The 21,004-nt window shown below is 31.9% G+C and overlaps 2 protein-coding genes across 15 annotated transcripts; both read right to left on the bottom strand.

Annotated features, from left to right (window-relative positions):
- Window positions 1–4,429: 4,429 nt before the first annotated feature.
- Window positions 4,430–16,186, bottom strand: LOC108227836 (uncharacterized). Of its 3 annotated transcripts, none has more exons than XM_064079941.1 (6): window positions 15,628–16,186; window positions 14,822–15,552; window positions 8,374–8,467; window positions 5,331–5,371; window positions 5,147–5,241; window positions 4,430–4,735 (listed from the first exon to the last, which is right to left on the bottom strand). In XM_064079941.1, exons 1-6 carry the CDS (start codon window positions 16,137–16,139, stop codon window positions 4,610–4,612), a joined length of 1,599 nt encoding a protein of 532 aa, XP_063936011.1. In that variant the 5' UTR covers window positions 16,140–16,186; the 3' UTR covers window positions 4,430–4,609. The 3 variants fall into 3 exon arrangements, with proteins under 3 accessions (XP_063936011.1, XP_063936013.1, XP_063936012.1); XM_064079943.1 differs by having other exon boundaries at window positions 5,116–5,241; XM_064079942.1 differs by lacking the exon at window positions 4,430–4,735 and adding an exon at window positions 4,849–5,030.
- Window positions 5,735–7,718, bottom strand: LOC108227837 (uncharacterized). Of its 12 annotated transcripts, XM_064080003.1 has the most exons (7): window positions 7,536–7,718; window positions 7,268–7,415; window positions 7,070–7,133; window positions 6,832–6,971; window positions 6,694–6,719; window positions 6,360–6,410; window positions 5,735–6,097 (listed from the first exon to the last, which is right to left on the bottom strand). In XM_064080003.1, the coding sequence occupies exons 4-7, from the start codon at window positions 6,944–6,946 to the stop codon at window positions 6,002–6,004; spliced, it is 288 nt and encodes a 95-aa protein (XP_063936073.1). In that variant the 5' UTR covers window positions 6,947–6,971; window positions 7,070–7,133; window positions 7,268–7,415; window positions 7,536–7,718; the 3' UTR covers window positions 5,735–6,001. The 12 variants fall into 12 exon arrangements, 6 of the variants coding, with proteins under 6 accessions (XP_063936073.1, XP_063936070.1, XP_063936071.1 ...); XM_064080000.1 differs by having other exon boundaries at window positions 6,694–6,971; XR_010284697.1 differs by having other exon boundaries at window positions 5,735–6,111; window positions 6,832–7,415; window positions 7,536–7,717.
- Window positions 16,187–21,004: the final 4,818 nt, after the last annotated feature.

Here is a 21,004-nt window from a genome sequence, read left to right on the forward strand (position 1 = left end):
TCCTAGTGATATAAGGCATCACTAGGACATTGTTGGAGTAACTTTTTCCATCAAATGTCCTAAATGATAACTTAGGACATGAGATAGGGCATCTCTTGGACTTGCTCTAATGTGGATGTCTGTCTACTAATCACAAATTAAATAAATTAATGTGCAATGTACGCCTGCATTTATATATTAAATATATTTTTGTATGTATATATATATATGGGTAATATTTTGATTTTATTCAAATGATTTTTTAGATATTAACTTAATTTTAATATCATAAAATGCATTTTATTAATTTGATCAATCGAGTTTAATATATAATATTAATTCATTAAAATAGTTTTCAAGGTTGATCACCATCATCCACAAGATCTAGTTTAACTCAAAATTGAGATTTGTTTCACTGTTATTATATGATTATTTTAAAATATCGCATGTTACGGATTTAAATCACTTTAAATCCAAATCGCACTCATACAAAAATATATTCATATATAATATGTTATATTTATATTCATATATCTGATGATATGTTCTTTTATCAATTATTAAACTAAATAATTAGATATACATATCAATATTTTTGTATTTCTTTGTTTCCATAACAATATTAAAAATTATTATATTATTATTTACATCTATTAAAGTTATATTACAATTACAAGACAAAAATTACAAGACAAAAATCATTCGTGATATAAATGAAACATTTTAATATATTATGAATAAACAATTTTCCTCTTAGTTGTAAGTAATAAAATAATTAAATTTAGAATATTGAAATCTTTTTTTTATTATAGAAGTTTGTTGATAATATTATAAACCTTAAACTTTGCTGATTACTGGTTACGGGATGGTTTGTAATTAAGAAGAATCGTAATTATTTTATTTTGTTTTTAATTGACTACGAACTTGAATCAAACCGAATTGCGATCACTCATAATTGTTCGTATATTACATGAATATTTCAAAATTCATGTGATTTTAATGTGATAAAACTATAAAAGTGTATTTATGAGAAAATAAATCATATACGTGTATCTTAAGATATATTATCAAATTCTTTTAATATCGTGTATAATCAATTAACTTTTAATTGATATTGATATTTGATCGAATCTGAGTATATTTTTTTTGTTGATGAAAAAAATTACATATTGACACTTTTGAAATAATTACGCTTATCAAGAAACTCTAACCTCATTCATTTTAATCATCATCATTAATTAAATTGACTTAATGAATGAATTATAAGTTTCCATACAAAATACAACTAATATATAAATTATTAATGGATAGAAAAAAATTCATTTTTGTTCTTGAAAAATAAGCATAATAATGAAATTAATTATTAAATATTCAATTGAAAGTAGAGATGGAATTTTCATGTTTACATACAATTCTATGAAAATTTATTAAGTATATTTTTATAAATTATAATTAATTATTTAAACTGTATTCATTTATTTTGTATAATGTCATGTATATGGATATCAAAACCTATGTTCGACACTAAATATATTGTATAATTTCATGTTTGTGTACAGAACATCAAAACATATATGTGTAATTTTCGTTCTTTTTATGTCAGTGAACCAAATTGTCCACTCTAGTATTATGAGACAACAAAAGTCTTCAAAAATAACTTGGATTAAGGGATAATGTAGGGCTGAGCATTCGGTCGGTTCGGTTCAAAACCGAACCGAAAAAACCGAAAACCGAATAGTGCTTTTTTTTGAAACCGAACCGAACCGAATTAGTATTTGAAACCGAACCGAACCAACCGAATTATTTCGGTTCGGTTTCGGTTCCATTTGGAAAAAACCGAAATTTTTAAAAATTTGTATTTTTTGCTATAAACTTTATACATTAATTTAATACACTAGAAAAAAATATCACTTGATCATTCACCACTGATTAGTGAAAATAGCAAAATGAAATTAAGAAGTAATAGGCAGCAGCAGCACAGTAAGTTAAAGAAATAGCACCAAGGTCCAGGGTGCTAGATCTGCCAACAGACTCACAGACATATGAAATAGCAAGGCACCAGTATTACGATTCGTGTTCCTGAATATGAGTTTGAGTCCGAGAGCCGAGAGGACTGACCGACTGTGGAGTGTGGAGTGTCGCGCGGCGCTGGTTAGGAAGAATATTAGATTCTAGGGTTATCTCATGTCTGTATTCAGTACTGTATATATGTAATATATATTATTTTATGGAGTATTTAATAAATATTTCGGTTATTTCGGTTTAAACCGAAATTCTTTATCAAAAACCGAACCGAACCGAACTTTTTTTCGGTTCAAACCGAAAAACCGAATTAACCGAATTTTCCAAAAAAATGAAACCGAACCGAACCGAAATTATACGATTCGGTTCGGTTTTTCGGTTTCGGTTCGGTTTTGCTCACCCCTAGGATAATGGATGTACAAAATACATGATAAGCAATTGATTTACATTCACAAATTGTGTAGGTTGTTAGAATACATGAAGTCAAGATATCTTTTATTATTTATTTTCGTGTTCATGTATTTTCATGTATCAAATATTGAAAAAAAACACTAAATATCATATCATTTTCATGTTAGGCTCTGATAGGCAGACTTCAACTACTTGCACCAAAGCAAGCAAGAGATTGTCTGGCATGGAGACTTAGAAAGTGAAAAAAATGACTAACTTGTAACGTGAGGCATATTAAGGATATTATTTTGAAAGATAAATATAAATAATTGCATATTTCGAAATGGGACTTATTACAAAAAGAATGAGATCAATAAATATATGAGTTTTCTCATAAATATCCATCTCTCAAATCTTTTTGGAAAAATACTCCATCCTTTTTAAATATTTTGCAAAAATAGTAATACTAAACCTACAAAAATACTAAACCTCTGTAAATATTTTGCAAAAATACTGTGTGCAACCGGTTGTAACTTTGACACTATTAATGAGCATGTTATGAGAGAGGTAAGAGGAAAAATGTTATTTAGTTATATTTAGAGTCTATTGAAAGTGAATTACGGTCATATTACAATTTAGGGATTTTTTCACGAATATTTAAGATTTTAAATTTTTTTGCAGAAATATTATAATTTTTTTTAATAATTTGCAAAAATACAATTCTCTGAAACTTATTTGCAAAAATACTGTGGTTGCATATGCAATCATATCTGCAACTTCGAGCAACCACATATGCAACCAATACAATTTTGAAAATCTATCAAAAATTATTATTCATTACATAATTAGTTGTACGTTGTTGCAAATGACAAAAATATTACCCCTGCGCGGCCAATACTACAAGCAATCGTGAAATCAACCAAAAGTAACCAACAGCAACTTTCTCAATTTGTAAACCCTAACAAATAATCTCTCAAGCAACTATAATTCCTAACAGGTTGCACAATTGCCCTCACTTTCTTATACGGATCAGCACAACAAAAAGCCTCTGATCCAACAAAAACACACCATCACATCCCAACTGCATCATTAACGCAGCATCTGCGGGAGTAGAAATCCCCCCAGCAGAAAAATGCACAACACGAAGCCTCCCTATTTGCTTAGTCTACGCCACGATATCATAAGGAGCATCGATTTTTTTTGAACGACTAAAATCAGAGAGAGAGAGAGAGAGGAGGCAGCAGATCTGAGAGAGAGAGAAGCGGCGGAGAGGGGGGGGGAGAGAGAGAGAGAGAGGCGGACCGCGCAGGAGGCGGAGGCTGCTGGTGGTGGAGGGAGAGGAGGATAGTATTTTGGTAATTTAATTGATTGTGTGTTCAACAAGATAATATATCTGCAATTTTTTAGACAAAATAGTATATTTGCAAATAAGTTTCAAAAAGTTAGATTTTCAAAAAAAAAAAAAAAGTTTCAAAAAGTTAGCATATTTGACAAATCCCCTACAATTTATTACTCCATCCGTCCCATTCATTTCTATACATGTTTTTATTCATTGTTTGACACGCACTTTGAGGCTCTTACAAAACATAGTTCCGTAACTTATTTTTCAAAATTTCTTTTTCTGAATAAAAATTCAGCCATTATACTTTGTTTCAGAAAAAGAAAATTTTTAAAAAATTTGATGAAAACATATTTTACGAGCGTCTTAAGATCCGTGCCGAACCCCGTCCTCCAATGTGTACAATTGGGTGGGACGGAGGGAGTACCTTTTATGATATTGATTTTTTTAAGAATTATTAGATTTTATAGTTTATAATGAGAGTATTATTTTCACCGTTAACTTATTTTTAATTATTTTGGATTATTCCTTTAGGAAACTCTTAAATAGTTGGAAAAAAAAATCAATCAATAATAAAATTAAGTTTTATAAGCGGCCAATTATATTTTTAAAATTTAACAAAGTTTAACTGGTTACTCTCAATAAGCATCCCACACTCACACCACATGATAGATGTATGCTAACTGCTAAGTCCACAAATCACATCCACATCAGTAACATACCATTCAGTAATTCCTTAGTCCACAAATGTCCAAATCCAGGATTCACTACATTCACAACCACAGTTAATTCTGACTTCAGACTACAAAGCAGAGAAGTGAAAAGACGAAGACACAAACCATTTGAGTCATTTGACAGTACAGACTTAAATCTTCAAAATTAAAAGCAAAGTACAACTTCATAAGTTACACATCCAAAGGCCAGACACTGTCTTGTAATCTTGTTGAAAAATGCTGTTTCTGGAGTTTTTTCTGCTCCATCATCCCCAATGCAAGCTAACAAGATCTGTTAATAAAATTTGGTTAAACTTGTTTGAAACAAAATAACAAGTTCATACAAAACATCCTTACACACTAACATAGTAAAACTTATATTAAATTGCCAATTACTTGGTTTCAATATATACCTTTCGACATTGAAGGGTGTTTTTCATGGAGATGATAAAAACATGTAAAAGAAAGCGTTAACCATAAAAAGTTTATCTCTTTAGCATTTTCTATTATAAAACGGTAAAACGCAGGAATGCTGTAAGCTTGTCAAGACATCGAACTTTGACTTGAGCTGTCCGCACAAATGGAATCTACAGTACAATTTCGAAAAGAACCCACAAAAGACCAAATTAGTTACATTTTCAGAAACTTCATACATGTAAATTCGTTACTTACTGAGCAATGTCGATCAGGGTGCAGAATATACCGACTTATAGGTTTTTAGAAGCTCATCCTTCATTGCCAAGTCAGCCTTCAGCTTTTCCAACTCAGCTCTTAACCTGATAATTTCCTCATCCCCAGCTGCACATAATAAAAAAAATTACTTAGTTCACACAGGAATTGAAGTTCTAGCCTTCTAAATGTGTCATCATGTGACAAGTTAGCTTTACCTGCAACAATTTTATCCTGGATGCAATCCCCTAGTCCCTTACTCCACTACACCATAGATGCACTTACGCAACGTCAAAAAAATGTTGCAAAAAGCCAAAAAAATGTTGCTGTAACCCTGAAAAGGGAAACAACAACACTTTTTTGGTGTTGCCTTCAGCACCGCTGCCGTAGTGACATGTAGCAACAGTTTTGCAACACTATGATTGTGGTTGCAATATTTACTCAAGGCATCACTTCGTTTCACCTATAACAACATTCAGTAGTGTTGCAATAAAGTCTGAAATTCTCTGAAATATGGGCCCCACATGTGGGCCTCATTGGTGGGCCCTACATGTGCCCCCCATTATTTTTTGCAAGACTTTTAAGCGTAGATACTACGCCATTCTTATATCTACTATAACACTTTTCTAATAAAAATGACAGAAAATGCTTGTAAATTGGATTGCCCATAATGTTAAATACAAATCTGTTTACACAACCATTCAAATAAAAACTAGTCAGTACCAAGCCAAACAATTTACAACAGCATTACCCTCCACCCTTAACTTAACTACACCTGCTTCTAGAAGAATAGTTTAACTATCATCCAACATTAGCAAGCAACCCTTAGCTAGTTTCAAAATGATACTCCTACTTCGCATCGACCTTTAATAGCATGTGATCATCCTTCTTATAGCAGGCCATCAGCACCTTCAGCTGGTCCATCTAAGTTCCAATTAACCTTCATTGCTGGATCCTTTGCAACAAGACTGGATATCAACAGCTTCTAGTAAACCAGGCCTTGGAACAATTACTTTTATGAGAAAGGAAAGCTTAGCATAGATTATAAAATGTGAGACAGGGTCGAAAATTATCAAGGTAAGACTACAAGATTAAGGCTAGATGATTTAAAGCTTGGGCCACGTGATACCAGTGATAAGAAAAAGCAAATATAAATAACACATCTGACAAGAAACAACAAGAAATGTATCCATCTGCTAGAGTTCTCAGACTGTGCTGAGAAAGAAACTGGGAAAATTAGATGTTACCTTCTTAACATCAGCACCAGCTTGTATCTCCTTGGGAATGTCATCATAGCCCTGTATATATAATAAGACAGACATTAACTTTTACTGAATATCCGAGGTATAAGCATACAAAATTATATGTTCTGAAAATTTATGTCCGGTATATGTAATAAGCATAGCCCTGTATATAAAATAAGACAGTAACATAATTTTATAATATATAGTTACTAATACATATGTAAAAGGCCAGTAACATGTGAAGCTAGATTAGAAGTCAATTTCAGTCCAAAATAAAAGTTGCACTCTGCATGACATTGTGCTAAACATTTGAAGTTGAGGAGTTCAATATATATACCGGTGCTTGCAGCAATGTACTCTGGCCTAGGGTATCCACATTCGTCAGTGGGTAATTGCTTGACAACCTGAGTAACTTCTTTTGAGGCTTCACAGGCAGAAAATATATTTGCATTGCAAGAGAGAGAAGGATGGTTACCGTGCTCATTAGGCAGGAGATGCATGTCATTGGTCTTTTCACCACTCTCAATAGATCCTGCTCTGGCAAACCCAATAAGTTTCAAGCCACTGCCAGCCCTTTCTACAGGGTCCATCAAAAGATTATGAGGCTTCAAGTCTCTAAATTACATACATCAATAATCATAAGCACATAATCCCAAAAATTAAACAATACAGAATAAAACATCAAGGGAATGGCAATAACAATTATTAGTTACACTTGTCCAATACACTATGACCGTGGCAGAAGGCAACCCCTTTACAAAGTTGATACATCAAGCTCTACGTCAATAATCAAAAAAACCATCAGAAAACATTTCAATCAAAAAACAAACAAATTCAAAACCCTAAAAAACCAATTACAAAAACATTTCAAACAACACCCATATCATAAAAACCAATCAAATTGAAAATACCTTAACAGTGGGCGGAGGAATGTTTCTCTCCTGTTTGACGAAAAGACCAAATGAACTTGTTCAGATCAGTGTCCATGTACTCAAACACCAAGTACAAAACCGAATTCCCCGTCTTATTAGTCTCTTGTTGTTTCATATCCATCAGCCTCTAAAATCATAAACAACAACAAAACCCCCAAAAATTAAATCAACAAAACCCAATTAAAACCCTAATTGAATTAAAACACTGGTAAATAGATTTGACAATAGATTGGTTAAAAAGATTTACTTGACGATTTGGGGATCGCTAGAGAGCATATGCAGCAGCGAGAACTCGCGAAGAATGGTGGAAGGGACGTCTTCAGAATCCTCATAGAGTTTATCTTCTTAAGGGCTTTGCTACTGCTTTTCTCTCTTGCTCTGTACACTTTGTTAATATTTGTTTCCTGGGTCTTGGTTAATTTTCGTTCAAATACAGGGCGGTAAGATCCCCGCTTTAGACATTCACATGCCGCTTCAAATTTTTCACAAAATGGCTCATTCTTTATTATTTTATAATATTACTTTTTGTATTTAAAAAATCGTTAACTATTAAATTAATATAAAACATATTAATTTTATAAATATGTCATAATTTCTAGAGTTTTTTTTCCAATAATAAACTTTTAACTTGTTTTTTGAAGGAATAAACTTTTAACTTTTAAATATTAAATTAGAATATTTTTCAAATTTGATTCATTTAAATAATTTTTTATTCAATTAGTTACTTTATTAAAAATTTGGTTTAAGTCAAAGTATCAAAAATATTATAATTTTTTAAAATGGCATGACTCTAGTAACCAATTTGTTACCTTTGAAAATTTAAAATACACTTTTTTAAAAATTAATGCATTTCAAAATATAATTATTTATTTTATTATTATTATCACTAAAAAATAATGTTAATGGCAATACTTCATAAGTGTTGAAATGTGTAACATTTCTTAAACCTATCACAACATCCCATTTATGTATACTGCAACGTTATAAACACAATGTTGCTGTAAGCATAAATTTTTGACCTACTACAACGTTTTTCAATGCAACACATGTTTTTGATGTTGCGTAGGTGCATCTATGGTGTAGTGCTCCCACTAGCATGATCATGCGGAATCTGCTCTGCTTTGAAGGTCTTTTTCTCTACTGCCACCTGTTTTTTCTTCAAAGGTTCCTTAACCCATGCTGCATTACAAAGGTAAAGAACAATTAATACATCAAACAATAAACTTCTGATTTCTACGTATCGTGAATGTAATCTGACTTCATACAGGAAATTTCTGATTTCCTCATTTCATATTTGTAATCTTACGAGCTGCATTATATCCTCCATATCTTATATATAATATGTGTAGGTCACGTGTATTCTCATGAACAACATATTCATATACTCCCTCCGCCCCCCTCAATTTTTTACATTTAGGTAAAAGTTGGAAAAGTAAGTAAAGTGGTGGGACCCTGGCAATTCGAGTAAAAAAAATCAAAATAAAGCTACTTCCAAACAATATTAAACAATTGCTCCAATATATTATAGGCGGCTTCATATATGTAATTTCCTATTTTATAGAGCTTCTTTATTAGGAAATTTTTAGATCTAAGTATAAGAAACTTTAATATGGCATCAGAGCTCGACTTAGGGAGATCTATGATTTGAGGCCTCCGCCGTCTGATTAATTTAAATGCCTCTCTCTTTGTTTTTGTCATGTTATTGTCTGTTCAACCAAACAATTTGGGGTTGGGGGGGGGGGGGGGGGGGTGAATAATATATGAGCAGTTTAAGGCGGCCTTCTTATTATCAACTCAAGGTTATAGATAAGTTGGTACCTGTAAGTATACTCAACATGATCTTCCCATAAGTGTATTCAAGCCTCTAAATCTTATATATATAAGTATATCTCCTGTTTATTTCGTTAGCATGTCTACTTTATATGCTTATAAAGCTCACAAAACTCCTCGTTTTACAATACTATTTGGTACAAAACAGTTGCATATATGATCCTTCTATGTTACTTCAGAGGGCAGTCGGGTAGAATATATTTTTTTTGTCTATGTTGATTATGTTAGTTTAATTGGATAAGACAAGGAGAAGTTCAAGCTCTCAAATCTTTTTTGGTGCAAGTTTGAGACTAAAGACTTGGGAGAGTTGATTATTCAAAAAAAGTTCATTCTAGAGAGAATATGTCTTAGATTGTTGGAAAAAACAAGGTTGTTAAAAGCATAACAGCCTAATTCACCCCTGGATCAAAGTCAAAAATTGACAAAGTGATTTATTTGAGGATCACAAAATTGGTCGAAAAGCTCTACCACCACCACACAGTTACTCACCGAGACATAGCTTTTTCATAGAGTGTAGTGCATTAATTCCTCTCATCTCCATGAGTACCTCACTGGAAAGCGGTGATTCGAATATTAAAATATCTAAAGGTGCTCTCCTGGAAGAGGTATACTCTTTCATAATCATAGACATTTAAAATTATTAGCATATTCAAATGCTAATTTTACTGTTAAGCGGTCCACCAAAGGATATTCTGTATTTTTGGGGGTAATCTAGTTTCCCAGGAAAGCAAGAAACAACAGGTTGTTTCAAACCCGTGGAAATCCTTATTTGAATAATATATGAGCAGTTTAAGGCGGCCTTCTTATTATCAACTCAAGGTTATAGATAAGTTGGTACCCGTAAGTATACTCAACATGATCTTCCCGTAAGTGTATTCAAGCCTCTAAATCTTATATATATATAAGTATATCTCCTGTTTATTCCGTTAGCATGTCAACTTTATATGCTTAAAAAGCTCATGCAACTCCTCGTTTTACAATACTATTTGGTAGAAAACAGTTGCATATATGATCCTTCTATGTTATTTCAGAGGGCAGTCGGGTAGAATATATTTTTTTTGTCTATGTTGATTATGTTAGTTTAATTGGATAAGACAAGGAGAAGTTCAAGCTCTCAAATCTTTTTTGGTGCAAGTTTGAGACTAAAGACTTGGGAGAGTTGATTATTCAAAAAAAGTTCATTGTAGAGAGAATGTCTTAGATTGTTGGAAAAAAAACAAGGTTGTTAAAAGCATAACAGCCTAATTCACCCCTGGATCAAAGTCAAAAATTGACAAAGTGATTTATTTGAGGATCACAAAATTGGTCGAAAAGCTCAACCACCACCACACATTTACTCACCGGGACATAGCTTTTTCGTAGAGTGTAGTGCATTAATTCCTCTCATCTCCATGAGTACCTCACTGGAAAGCGGTGATTCGAATATTAAAATATCTAAAGCTGCTCTCCTGGAAGAGGTATACTCTTTCATAATCATAGACATTTAAAATTATTAGCATATTCAAATGCTAATTTTGCAGTTAAGCGATCCACCAAAGGATATTCTGTATTTTTGGGGGTAATCTAGTTTCCCAGGAAAGCAAGAAACAACAGGTTGTTTCAAACCCGTGGATTTTCCTTATTTGAATAATATATGAGCAGTTTAAGGCGGCATTCTTATTATCAACTCAAGATTATAGATAAGTTGGTACCCGTAAGTATACTCAACATGATCTTCCCGTAAGTGTATTCAAGCCTCTAAATCTTATATATATATATATATATATATATATATATATATATATATATAAGTACATCTCCTGTTTATTCCGTGAGCATGTCTACTTTATATGCTTAAAAAGCTCACGCAACTCCTCATTTTACAATACTATTTGGTACAAAACAATTGCATATATGATCCTTCTATGTTACTTCAGAGGGCAGTCGGGTAGAATATATTTTTTTGTCTATGTTGATTATGTTAGTTTAATTGGAAAAGACAAGGAGAAGTTCAAGCTCTCAAATCTTTTTTGGTGCAAGTTTGAGACTAAAGACTTGGGAGAATCGAGTATTCAAAAAAAGTTCATTGTAGAGAGAATATGTCTTAGATTGTTCAAAAAAACAAGGTTGTTAAAAGCATAACAGCTTAATTCACCCCTGGATCGCAGTCAAAAATTGACAAAGTGATTTATTTGAGGATCACAAAATTGGTCGAAAAGCTCAACCACCACCACACAGTTACTCACCGAGACATAACTTTTTAGTAGAGTGTAGTGCATTAATTCCTTTCATCTCCATGAGTACCTCACTAGAAAGCGGTGATTCAAATATTAAAATATCTAAAGGTGCTCTCCTGGAAGAGGTATACTATTTCATAATCATAGACATTTAAAATTATTAGCATATTCAAATGCTAATTTTGCAGGTAAGCGATCCGGCAAAGGATATTCGGTATTTTTGGGGGTAATCTAGTTTCCCAGGAAAGCAAGAAACAACAGGTTGTTTCAAACCCGTGGAAATCCTTATTTGTTTTATGTAGACACAAGCTAAGACACCAATTTATCAAAGATGTCATTCTTATCTGTTTTTTAACTGACCAAGATCATTCAGTCAACGCCAATAAGTTAATAAGCAAAATATACAAGTTCAGTGTAATTTTATCCACATATGCTCTGTGTTAATATGTTAGTAGATTACATGTGAGGCTATGCATTCTCCAAAATAACTTTAACATATTACAGATAAGTGATGTTACTTTGGAACACCTCTAAACTTCAGACAACACAGGGAAAAAAATACCATTATATTTAAACACATGTGAAACTGGAGCCTTGCACCGATTGATGTGGGTATTAACATAAATTAAACTTTATAACACAAAATAATTATTGAGTAGTTTAAATTTAGTGCACTTGTATATTTTAAATATCTAAGAAAAATAATGCACAAATTAAAGACAAAAGAGTAATAAATTGTAATTCTAGAGTAAATACTACAAAAAATATTAACTTTGAGAATTTTGTATATTCTAGAAGGATTTAATAGAAAATATAAAAGAACATCCCCTTTGACAAATGGGGCAATTTTCCTTCAAATTGGTCAAAGCTTACCTTTCTTATTAGGATACTCAATCAACACATCGAATCTTTCAAATTAATTATAAATTATATTATAATAGTGGAAGGGTCATGAAATGAGAATAAAAGTATATTTGGATTGTACATAAATATGTGATTACAGTTATAGTTGAAGTACCATATTATTTTAATATAGAACATAAAAATGAAATAAGTAGGTCCTACTTGGAAGTAGAACCTTGCATTGGAGTGAATTGGAAACTTTTCATGAGTACTGACTTTAACCTATTTGTGGCACACAAATAAGACTCGAGATGGGACTAGCCATTGTACAGGGACAACCTATAAGAGTGTTTGGTTGGGTTTAAAGGCCCAGTTTAAAGTGATTTTAACCTTAAAGTTAAAAAATGTCTGTATATGTAATAAATAAAAAATGACTTAAAAGTTTTAACAAAAATAAAAAAACTAAGAAGTGCTTTTTTCAACTAACTTAACTTTTTTTAAAATTTATTTTGACAAAAGTTAATATTGTCATCTGTATGTACAACTCATCTGTATTGTTTTCAATTTTATATTTTTTATACAAAATAATAAAATTGGTCATACAGAAAAATTTGGCTTTTAATTTTTCACTTTAAGTAACTTTAAGTGGTAAACAAGTTTATAAGCATTTTAATATCAAAATTGATCAAGAGGCACCAAAGTTTGTGTATTCTGAATACAGAGAACCTAGGCAAAAACACAACTGGATCAGTGGGTGGTTCAAATATACCTATCTCATACTACATAAAAAAGGGCCCTCTGTAAAAAGTTTTGAGGACAATGTTTATAATCCTGCTGGGTTCATTACTCCCAGTACAGAAATCCATGATAACATGAATAAATTGATGAAGGACGAAATGTCAAGATCCCAATAGATTACTCATGAGTCTATTATTATCATAGCAATCGCTAGTTTAGTCTTACCAGAGTTTGGGGATATACTGATTCAATAATGTGGTATAGTTTCATTAGGCATTACTGTTGGAATATGGAATATCATCGTACCAACTTCTCTCTCTTATCTCTCTACTCTCTCTTTCTAAAAGTCTCTCTCATAATCTCTGCACCATTCTATACCCTTTAAAATCTCTTTATGTTTAGTGTTATTTCCTTCAAATTACTATCTTTAGTTTGTTGACTCTTACTACAATAATGAAGAAAAACACAAATATAGCAAGAATGCTCAACTAAGCGACTTCATGACATTCACATATTAAAATGTGTTTTAAACAATAATATGGGGAACAACTGAAATAAAAAGACTAAATATTTATTTTTGATGTAGCAAAAAAATCCATTCTTGCCTTCAAACACCATAAACGTAAAATGGCAGCAAAAATCAATCAGGCGTTAATAAGATATGAAGTGGACTATCAAGTGAAGAGACCCAATGACCAATGCATGGAGGGAAGACTAATAAAAAGAAGATAGACTGATAATTTCAACTAAAGGACAGAAACGCCACCAAAGCCTTCTTCCCAAAAAAATTGGGGTCAGACAAGTACAGTACAAGTATATTAGTCAGTGGAGGATGCAGTGGGGAGAAGTGACCCCACTTGATTTATATAAAAAAATACCAAAACACACACACACACACACACACGCATATATATATATATATATATATATAATCTTTTTTTTAGGTAATAATATAATCTGCTTTGTATAGTATGTAATCGGGCCAAATGGGATACTTAGGGGGTACTAAAAATCATAAAACAAAGTCCCACACTATTCTTAGGAAAAAAAAAAAAGGAATTACCATTATATCAAGTTAACGTCTGCCCCGCTCATTGTTGATGAAAGTAGGGTTTTTTTTCTGATAGTTACAACACACGCCACATCCAGATTCGAACTCATGACCTCCCTTAGGAAAGCCATGAGCTTGAACCACTACACCAACACACGCACACTGATGAAAGTAGTTTTGTTGTAAAAGTATACACGGCTATGTACAAAGAATGCACGAAATGATATAATTATACAATGACATGAACTACAATGAAGCCCGTGACTTGCAATTTCCAGCAAAGAATGTGTAACAGTGTGAACAAAATGATATATTTTTTTTAAAAGCAAATAATAATAGACAATGAAATAAAAAACGGATAATTTTACAAGAACTTTTTTCTAATAGACTTAGCAGAAGATGAGATATAAAGGATACTTAATATGACAATGAAATATAAATATAAAATAGGATTTCTAATAAACTTAGCTGCAGTGATGAGGCTCCAGAGTCATTCATCCTATTCAGCTTCACCAAATCTTGTAAAAGCTCACATAGTTTGAAAACTTAAAAGTTTAAACCGTACACTACTAGCTCAAACTCAAATAAGTGTAACAATAGAAATTATACTTCGTAGCTATATAAGCTGATAGTGTGTTTTAGGCATAGTCGCTCACAGGTAAACTTACTTGGGTCCTAGTTGTGTAAATTTTAATTTTTTGACAGAGTAGGGAAAAAAGAGCCTAAGCCCCAATACGAGGGGTAAAGTAGCACACAGTGGTTGTCGTTACCAAGTAAATTACGCATCAATAGCCAAAATAAGACTGCAAAAAAATAAGATAATTACAGAGAAAAGGAGGAAAATAGAGGACATACAGTCTGGAACCGAGCCAAAAGCACAGCAGCGGACGTAAAAGCCACTATTGTGGAAGGGAGTGCGGATTTTGTAGGAGAATGAAGCTAAAGTCCGGAAATGAGTAGATTTAGAAGCAGGTATCTTGACCTCCTCGAAAACATCAATCCAAACACCACGGCAAAATGTTTCACCGAGCTCGGAAGTGAGGATATTGCAAAAAAAGGGCCCCCCCAAGTGCAATAGCTCTCTCCATTCGTAGGAATTACACTCATCCAACAAATCTGGCGGTTCCAAACGAGTCATGAGCTGTTTATTTTCAGGGCGCAAACAATGGCTCTCAAGCAACCTATTGGGATCCTCCACATAGAGAGGACCTCTTTTAATAATCTGTAACCTGTAGTCTTCTTCGTATTCTTGTTCGTCTTCATCAAGCCAGTTGCTTTTTGCTTCTTCTTGAGTTCCATACTTATATGTGCCAAAACCAGTGAGACAGTACAGGGAGTTATCGACACAGAGTGAACCATAGGGGAAGTGGCTGGAAATGAAGGATTCGGGAAAAGGAGTTCCCCACTTGCCGACATCCAGGTCAAAGATGACATACAACTCCGGCACCGGATTCCCCACAAAAACATACCTATCAGCTATGACTGTAGCAGAATCACACCAAGTTATCTCGTCGAATCTCGGCGTCTTGCCGAATGGCAGGGGTGGGTCAGGCAGGACTTGCCACTTGTGAGCTTTAGGGTCATACCTGTGGGGGGGATAAAAGAGAAATAATAATATATTAATTAATTTATAGGCATTTGTTTAGGTATATACGTCGTACCTCTCGAATATACCCGTAGCAACACTGCCATCATCAAGAAAAAATTTAGAGTTACAAACATCAAGGCGAGATCCTAGAGCGTAAACCATGCCCCGAGCGGAGAAACCACAAGGTCTCTCCTTGGGGGCATTGAGAGATGGTGCAGAGTAGAGGCCTAGCTCTGGGTGCTCTATGTCTAGAATTCTAACGCACAGCTTTACCTGATCATTACTTAAAACACGACCAATTGAAACACCCCCAAAAAAGTACATAAGAGAGCCTACCTTCACCATAGCACAGTGTTCTAATAATTCAAATTCATTACCGATGGTTATGAGAGGAGATACGAGATCTATCATGAGTCCATCTGAATCGATCTGTTTCTCCTCGTAGTCTGCGGCATCTGTAGGGGGCTCTATCCTGTATATTGAGTGACTAATCTCCCCACATAGGTGCTCTACCATCAACCATATCTTTATCCCTTCCTCCTCCACCGTGCCGCCAAACCCTAATTCACCCTCTCCCTTCCGCATTCTGCAATCCTCCCCTTTGGCCTTTGCTATATTATTATTACTAGCTTAGAGCCCGTGCAAGGCTCGGAAGCTTTTTAATTATTTATAATTTTTTTAAATATATTTTAAATCGTGTGAAAAAATTTAATTTATAAATAATAAGTCTAAATTTTCAATAAAATAAAATTTGAAATTATGATTTGTTTGTAAGTTGGAACTGTTGTAAATACAAAATCACAACCATTAACGGCTTCAAATAAACTAGTGTAATATTCATTTTCTCATATGTATCATGATCAAATTTTAATAAAATTTTGAGTTGAATATGTGAGGCCAGCTTTTATTAGAATATATTTATAAATGTATTTTATATTAAAATTATTATAATGTGATTTAAATATTTTTTTAACTTATGGTTCTAGATTAAAATTGATAAACATAATTTATTTTGAATTAAAAAAAGGAATCATAAACATGCAATAAGAAGGTAGAATCTGTTTTGGATTAAGAAAAAGTTTTTTTATTCGTTCCTCAAATAAATCCGGCTTATTAATTTTAAAATGTATTATATAAAAATTGTGACGGTGCGATTTATATATATATTTTTTGAGACAGATGGTGCGATTTATATGATTTTACAAATAAAACTGGTAGGAAATATTTATTTTACATTAAAAAAATCATAAACACATGAAAAATAGAATTTGTTTTGGATTCAGAAAAGAAATCATAAACATGCAAATAGCTATCAGTTACCTTATTGAACAGAAGTTAATTTTGTTCTAATCTAACGGTGCTTATTTGTTCAATATACGATCCAACGGATGATAAGCTTTTGGACCATAGAACTATGCGGCCAAATTATCTCCCTTACGCTTATTATATATAAGTAAGTATTAAATTACTAGTTTATAACCTGTGCAATGCACGGGCGGTTAAAATATTTATTATTTTATTATATATATATATTTTAACTTAAACTAATATTATGGTGAGAATAAAATTATGATAGAATAATATGATTAAATAAATTTTTTATTTAACAGATGATAAATTCTTATAGTTAATTTCGTCAAATGGCTAATTAAAAATTAGGTCGAACATATATATTTTACTGCGAATGTTAAAATACGTTTTTTTCATGTTATAATTTAAGGAGATCTATAAAATCAAATATAAATCAAAAATCAATCTTTTAATATTTCGTTATTGGTAAATTAATAATATAGTATGGAACATACTTAAAAAAGAAGCGTAAAACAAAATACCGACCCATCATACTAATTTAAATATTTCGGTTTAATAAATAATAAAAAATATATTATAAAGGAGTTTTTTAGTTAGAAATATATAAAAAAAATAACATATTTTTATTAAAAAGAATAATTGGTATTGGTATATCAATAATAGCCCGGTATTTTGGCTCAAATACCGTCTGTCCAAACTTTCAATGTTTCGGCCTTAATATTATAAAATAAAATAGATATATTTTATATGAATGTTGCATGTGTTATTTTTGAAAAATCAATTTTTTAGTTGGGATTCTGGAAAAGATAATATATTTTAGTTAAAAAGAGTAGTTGCTATGTTGTCCGATATTATTTTTGGAAAATTGAGTTTTTTTCGTTAGAATATATAAAAAAGATAATAAATTTAGTTAGAAAAATAATTGATTATATAAGTAGGCCCATAATTTGGCTCAGGTACCGACTGACCAAACTTTTAATGTTTCATAGTAAACTAATATTATATTGAAAATAAAATTATGATATATGTAGCCCGTGTTAAATGTAGAATATCTGTTTTTTTAGTTGGAATATATAAAAAAGATAATGCGTTTTAGTTAAAAAGGTAATTACTATATTTTTAAATTTTATTTTAAATTATAGAGTTTTTTAGTTAGAAAATATAAAACAATAACATATTTTATTTAAAATGAATAATTGATATATAGATAGACCCGTATTTTGGCCCAAGTACCGACTAACCAAACTCTCAATATTTCGGTTTTAATAGTATAGTATAGATAGATGCGTATATATTTTTGAAGGTTTGACTTTAGTTTTTGGTATAGTCAAATTGATCTTATATTTGTTCTATCTTTTGATATTATATTTGTTTTATGTTTTGATTTGTTTATATTTTGTTTGAAGCCCAGTGCCGACTAATTATTAAAAATCCGGATAAAAAAATCAAATTTTTAATGTTTCGGCTTTAGTAGTATAGTATTTTTTAAGGTTTGACTTTAGTTTTGGTATAGTCAGATAGGTTTTATATTTGTTTTATGTTTTGATTCGTATATTTGTTTTATGTTTTGATTTGTTTATATTTTGTTTGAAGCTCGCTAATTTTGTTTGAAACCCGCTAATTATAAAAGTCCGTATAAAAGCCCGCGTATCGACCGACCAAACTTTTAATATTCCGGCTTTAATGAAGCCCACTAATTTTGTTTGAAACCCGCTTATTATAAAGCCCGTATAAAAGCCTGCGTACCGACCGACCAAACTTTTAATCTTTCGGCTTTAATAGTATAGCCTATAACCCGTGCGAAGCACGGGCAACCATATTATTTCTATTTTATTATTTGTAAGCTTAATATCATTTTTTAATGTTTTATTATTTTTTTAATATGATGGTATTAAATTATATTAACTGATTGATTATATTCACTTTTGAAAGTTTGTCTTGTACAATATTTTTCTCTATTAAAAAATACTTTTAAGCATAATAAAGAAGTACAATGCCAATACGATTGAGCAATAATAACTTAATGATTGATCACAATCATTTACAAACCATCCAAATGTAAAAATATCTACCAATTCTTACTCACATTATGGTCAATTTCAGATACATAAATGATGCAACGAATACTTTCATATCTTTGAGGCCTAAAAGTTTTTCACTTATCCGCTTCCTTCCCCGGTTGAAGTTAGTTCTTCTCTGTTGAAACAAAATTAGAAAACTAAGATATAAATCATATTAACATTGTAAGAATATAGCTAATGGATGTACTCCCTCCATCCCAAATTAGATGAGCTAGTTGACTTTGGGCACGCAACTTAAGGTGCATTGACCGTCTAGTTCCGAAATTTATTTTTAAAATTTTTCTTTTATAAATGAAAATTTCATATTTAAATTTTTATTTGCAAAAATAAAATTTTAAAAATAAATAATATAGCTATGCGGTCAATGGATTTTAAAGTGTGTGCCCGAAGTCAATGAGCTCATCTAATTTGGGATGGAGGGAGTATAATTTATTACTCAATATATTTCTTTCGACATCAGAAACAGGGGGCATTAACCAAGAAGAGAAAGCACAAACTCACAAAATTACAATCTACATACGAAGGTGGATTAAATAATGTTGAGGCTCCCAACTACATAAACAACATAGTTAAAACCAGAAATCCACTCACAATATTTTACTACAATATTACAAGACGGTTTTCTAATTGGTTCCTTGTTCTTTAAGGTAGTAGATTGGGTGAACCGTTTCCACAATGTATTTAATCATATTGAATTTACTAATGCAACCTAGTTTATGGTTCCATGATATGCTTAAAATGTAAAAGTCACTTGAGAAAACTATTGACTACTTAACAATATGTTTTGTGGAGCAGTGCTCCAAGACAGCTAGAACATCATGATTTTTCATAAAGGCATAGTGCAATACAGAATAAGAAGACAATTTGGAGTGGAGGAAGAAAAGAGGAGAGATGAAGACGTGAACCGATAGCAACAACTCTGCCCCTTTGACGGGAGGTCGAAGGTTCAATTCTTGTCAAAGACAAGGTGGCTATTAGTGTCTTTAATTATAAAAAGAAAAGGTAAATTTTTTCGAGATCAAAATCACAGAAAGAGGTCTACCTTTTAGTGGTGTGTAGCCTATTTCCACAAGTTGATGGTACACATATATGCTAAGAGGCTGCAAGCGCTTGCGGTCCACAATAGCACCACAGGAATACCAAATTCATCAGTAGCTTCCATAGTGACCTTGTGCAGGATATGGAATGCACAAGGCATGAGGCTTGCTGTTTGCTTCTGACATCGAGCTAGAGCAACTGTAAACCTTTAGTATATTATTTCTATTTTATTATTTGTAAGCTTAACATCATTTTTTAGTGTTTTATTATTTATTTAATATAATGGTATTAAATTATATAAACCGATTGGTTATATTCACTTTTGAAAGTTTGTCTTGTACAATATTTTTCTCTATTATAAAATATTTTTAAGCATAATATTTTTCTCGATTTGGATCAACTTTAGCTGCCGAGTGAGAATTGGGTACTTGGGAGATTCTCCTAAAAAATCAGCTATGATGCGGATAGCTCTTTTTTTCGGACCTGGCTTGCGAATTCCATGACATTGGAATATTAGTTATACATTTGTAGTTATATGGGCAATGGACAGTAGAGCACCTTGAGGACCATGGTGAAGAAATTTACTCAGATTTGGGTGATTAGTCCCTGTATCTATGAATTAGCACCAAATACATAATACTTGGACCTATTTACTATGATACTATATATGAGAGAAAATCTACAGAATACCAATCACACATCAGAAAATATAGAAAACACTTGAAACTTCTAACTTCTTACTGGACGCAGCATTGACACCAAAACACGATAGGATTTCAGCCTTTAGACTAAATACCACGAAACTAATCAACTTACAACCGGTTTATAAAATTACATTCCTTTGCAATCATTACATACATATTAAAGACCAAAATATGAGATCTTCATTGCACATAGATAAAAAGATGCTGCAAAAGCACATTTATCTGAATGCATACAAAGCACGGGCGATCATATAATTTTAATTTCGATTATTTATAAGTTTAATATCATTTTATTACTGTTTTTCATTAATTAAAT

The sequence above is a fragment of the Daucus carota genome, chromosome 6 (genome assembly GCF_001625215.2).
Source record: "Daucus carota subsp. sativus chromosome 6, DH1 v3.0, whole genome shotgun sequence".
NCBI lineage: Eukaryota > Viridiplantae > Streptophyta > Magnoliopsida > Apiales > Apiaceae > Daucus > Daucus carota.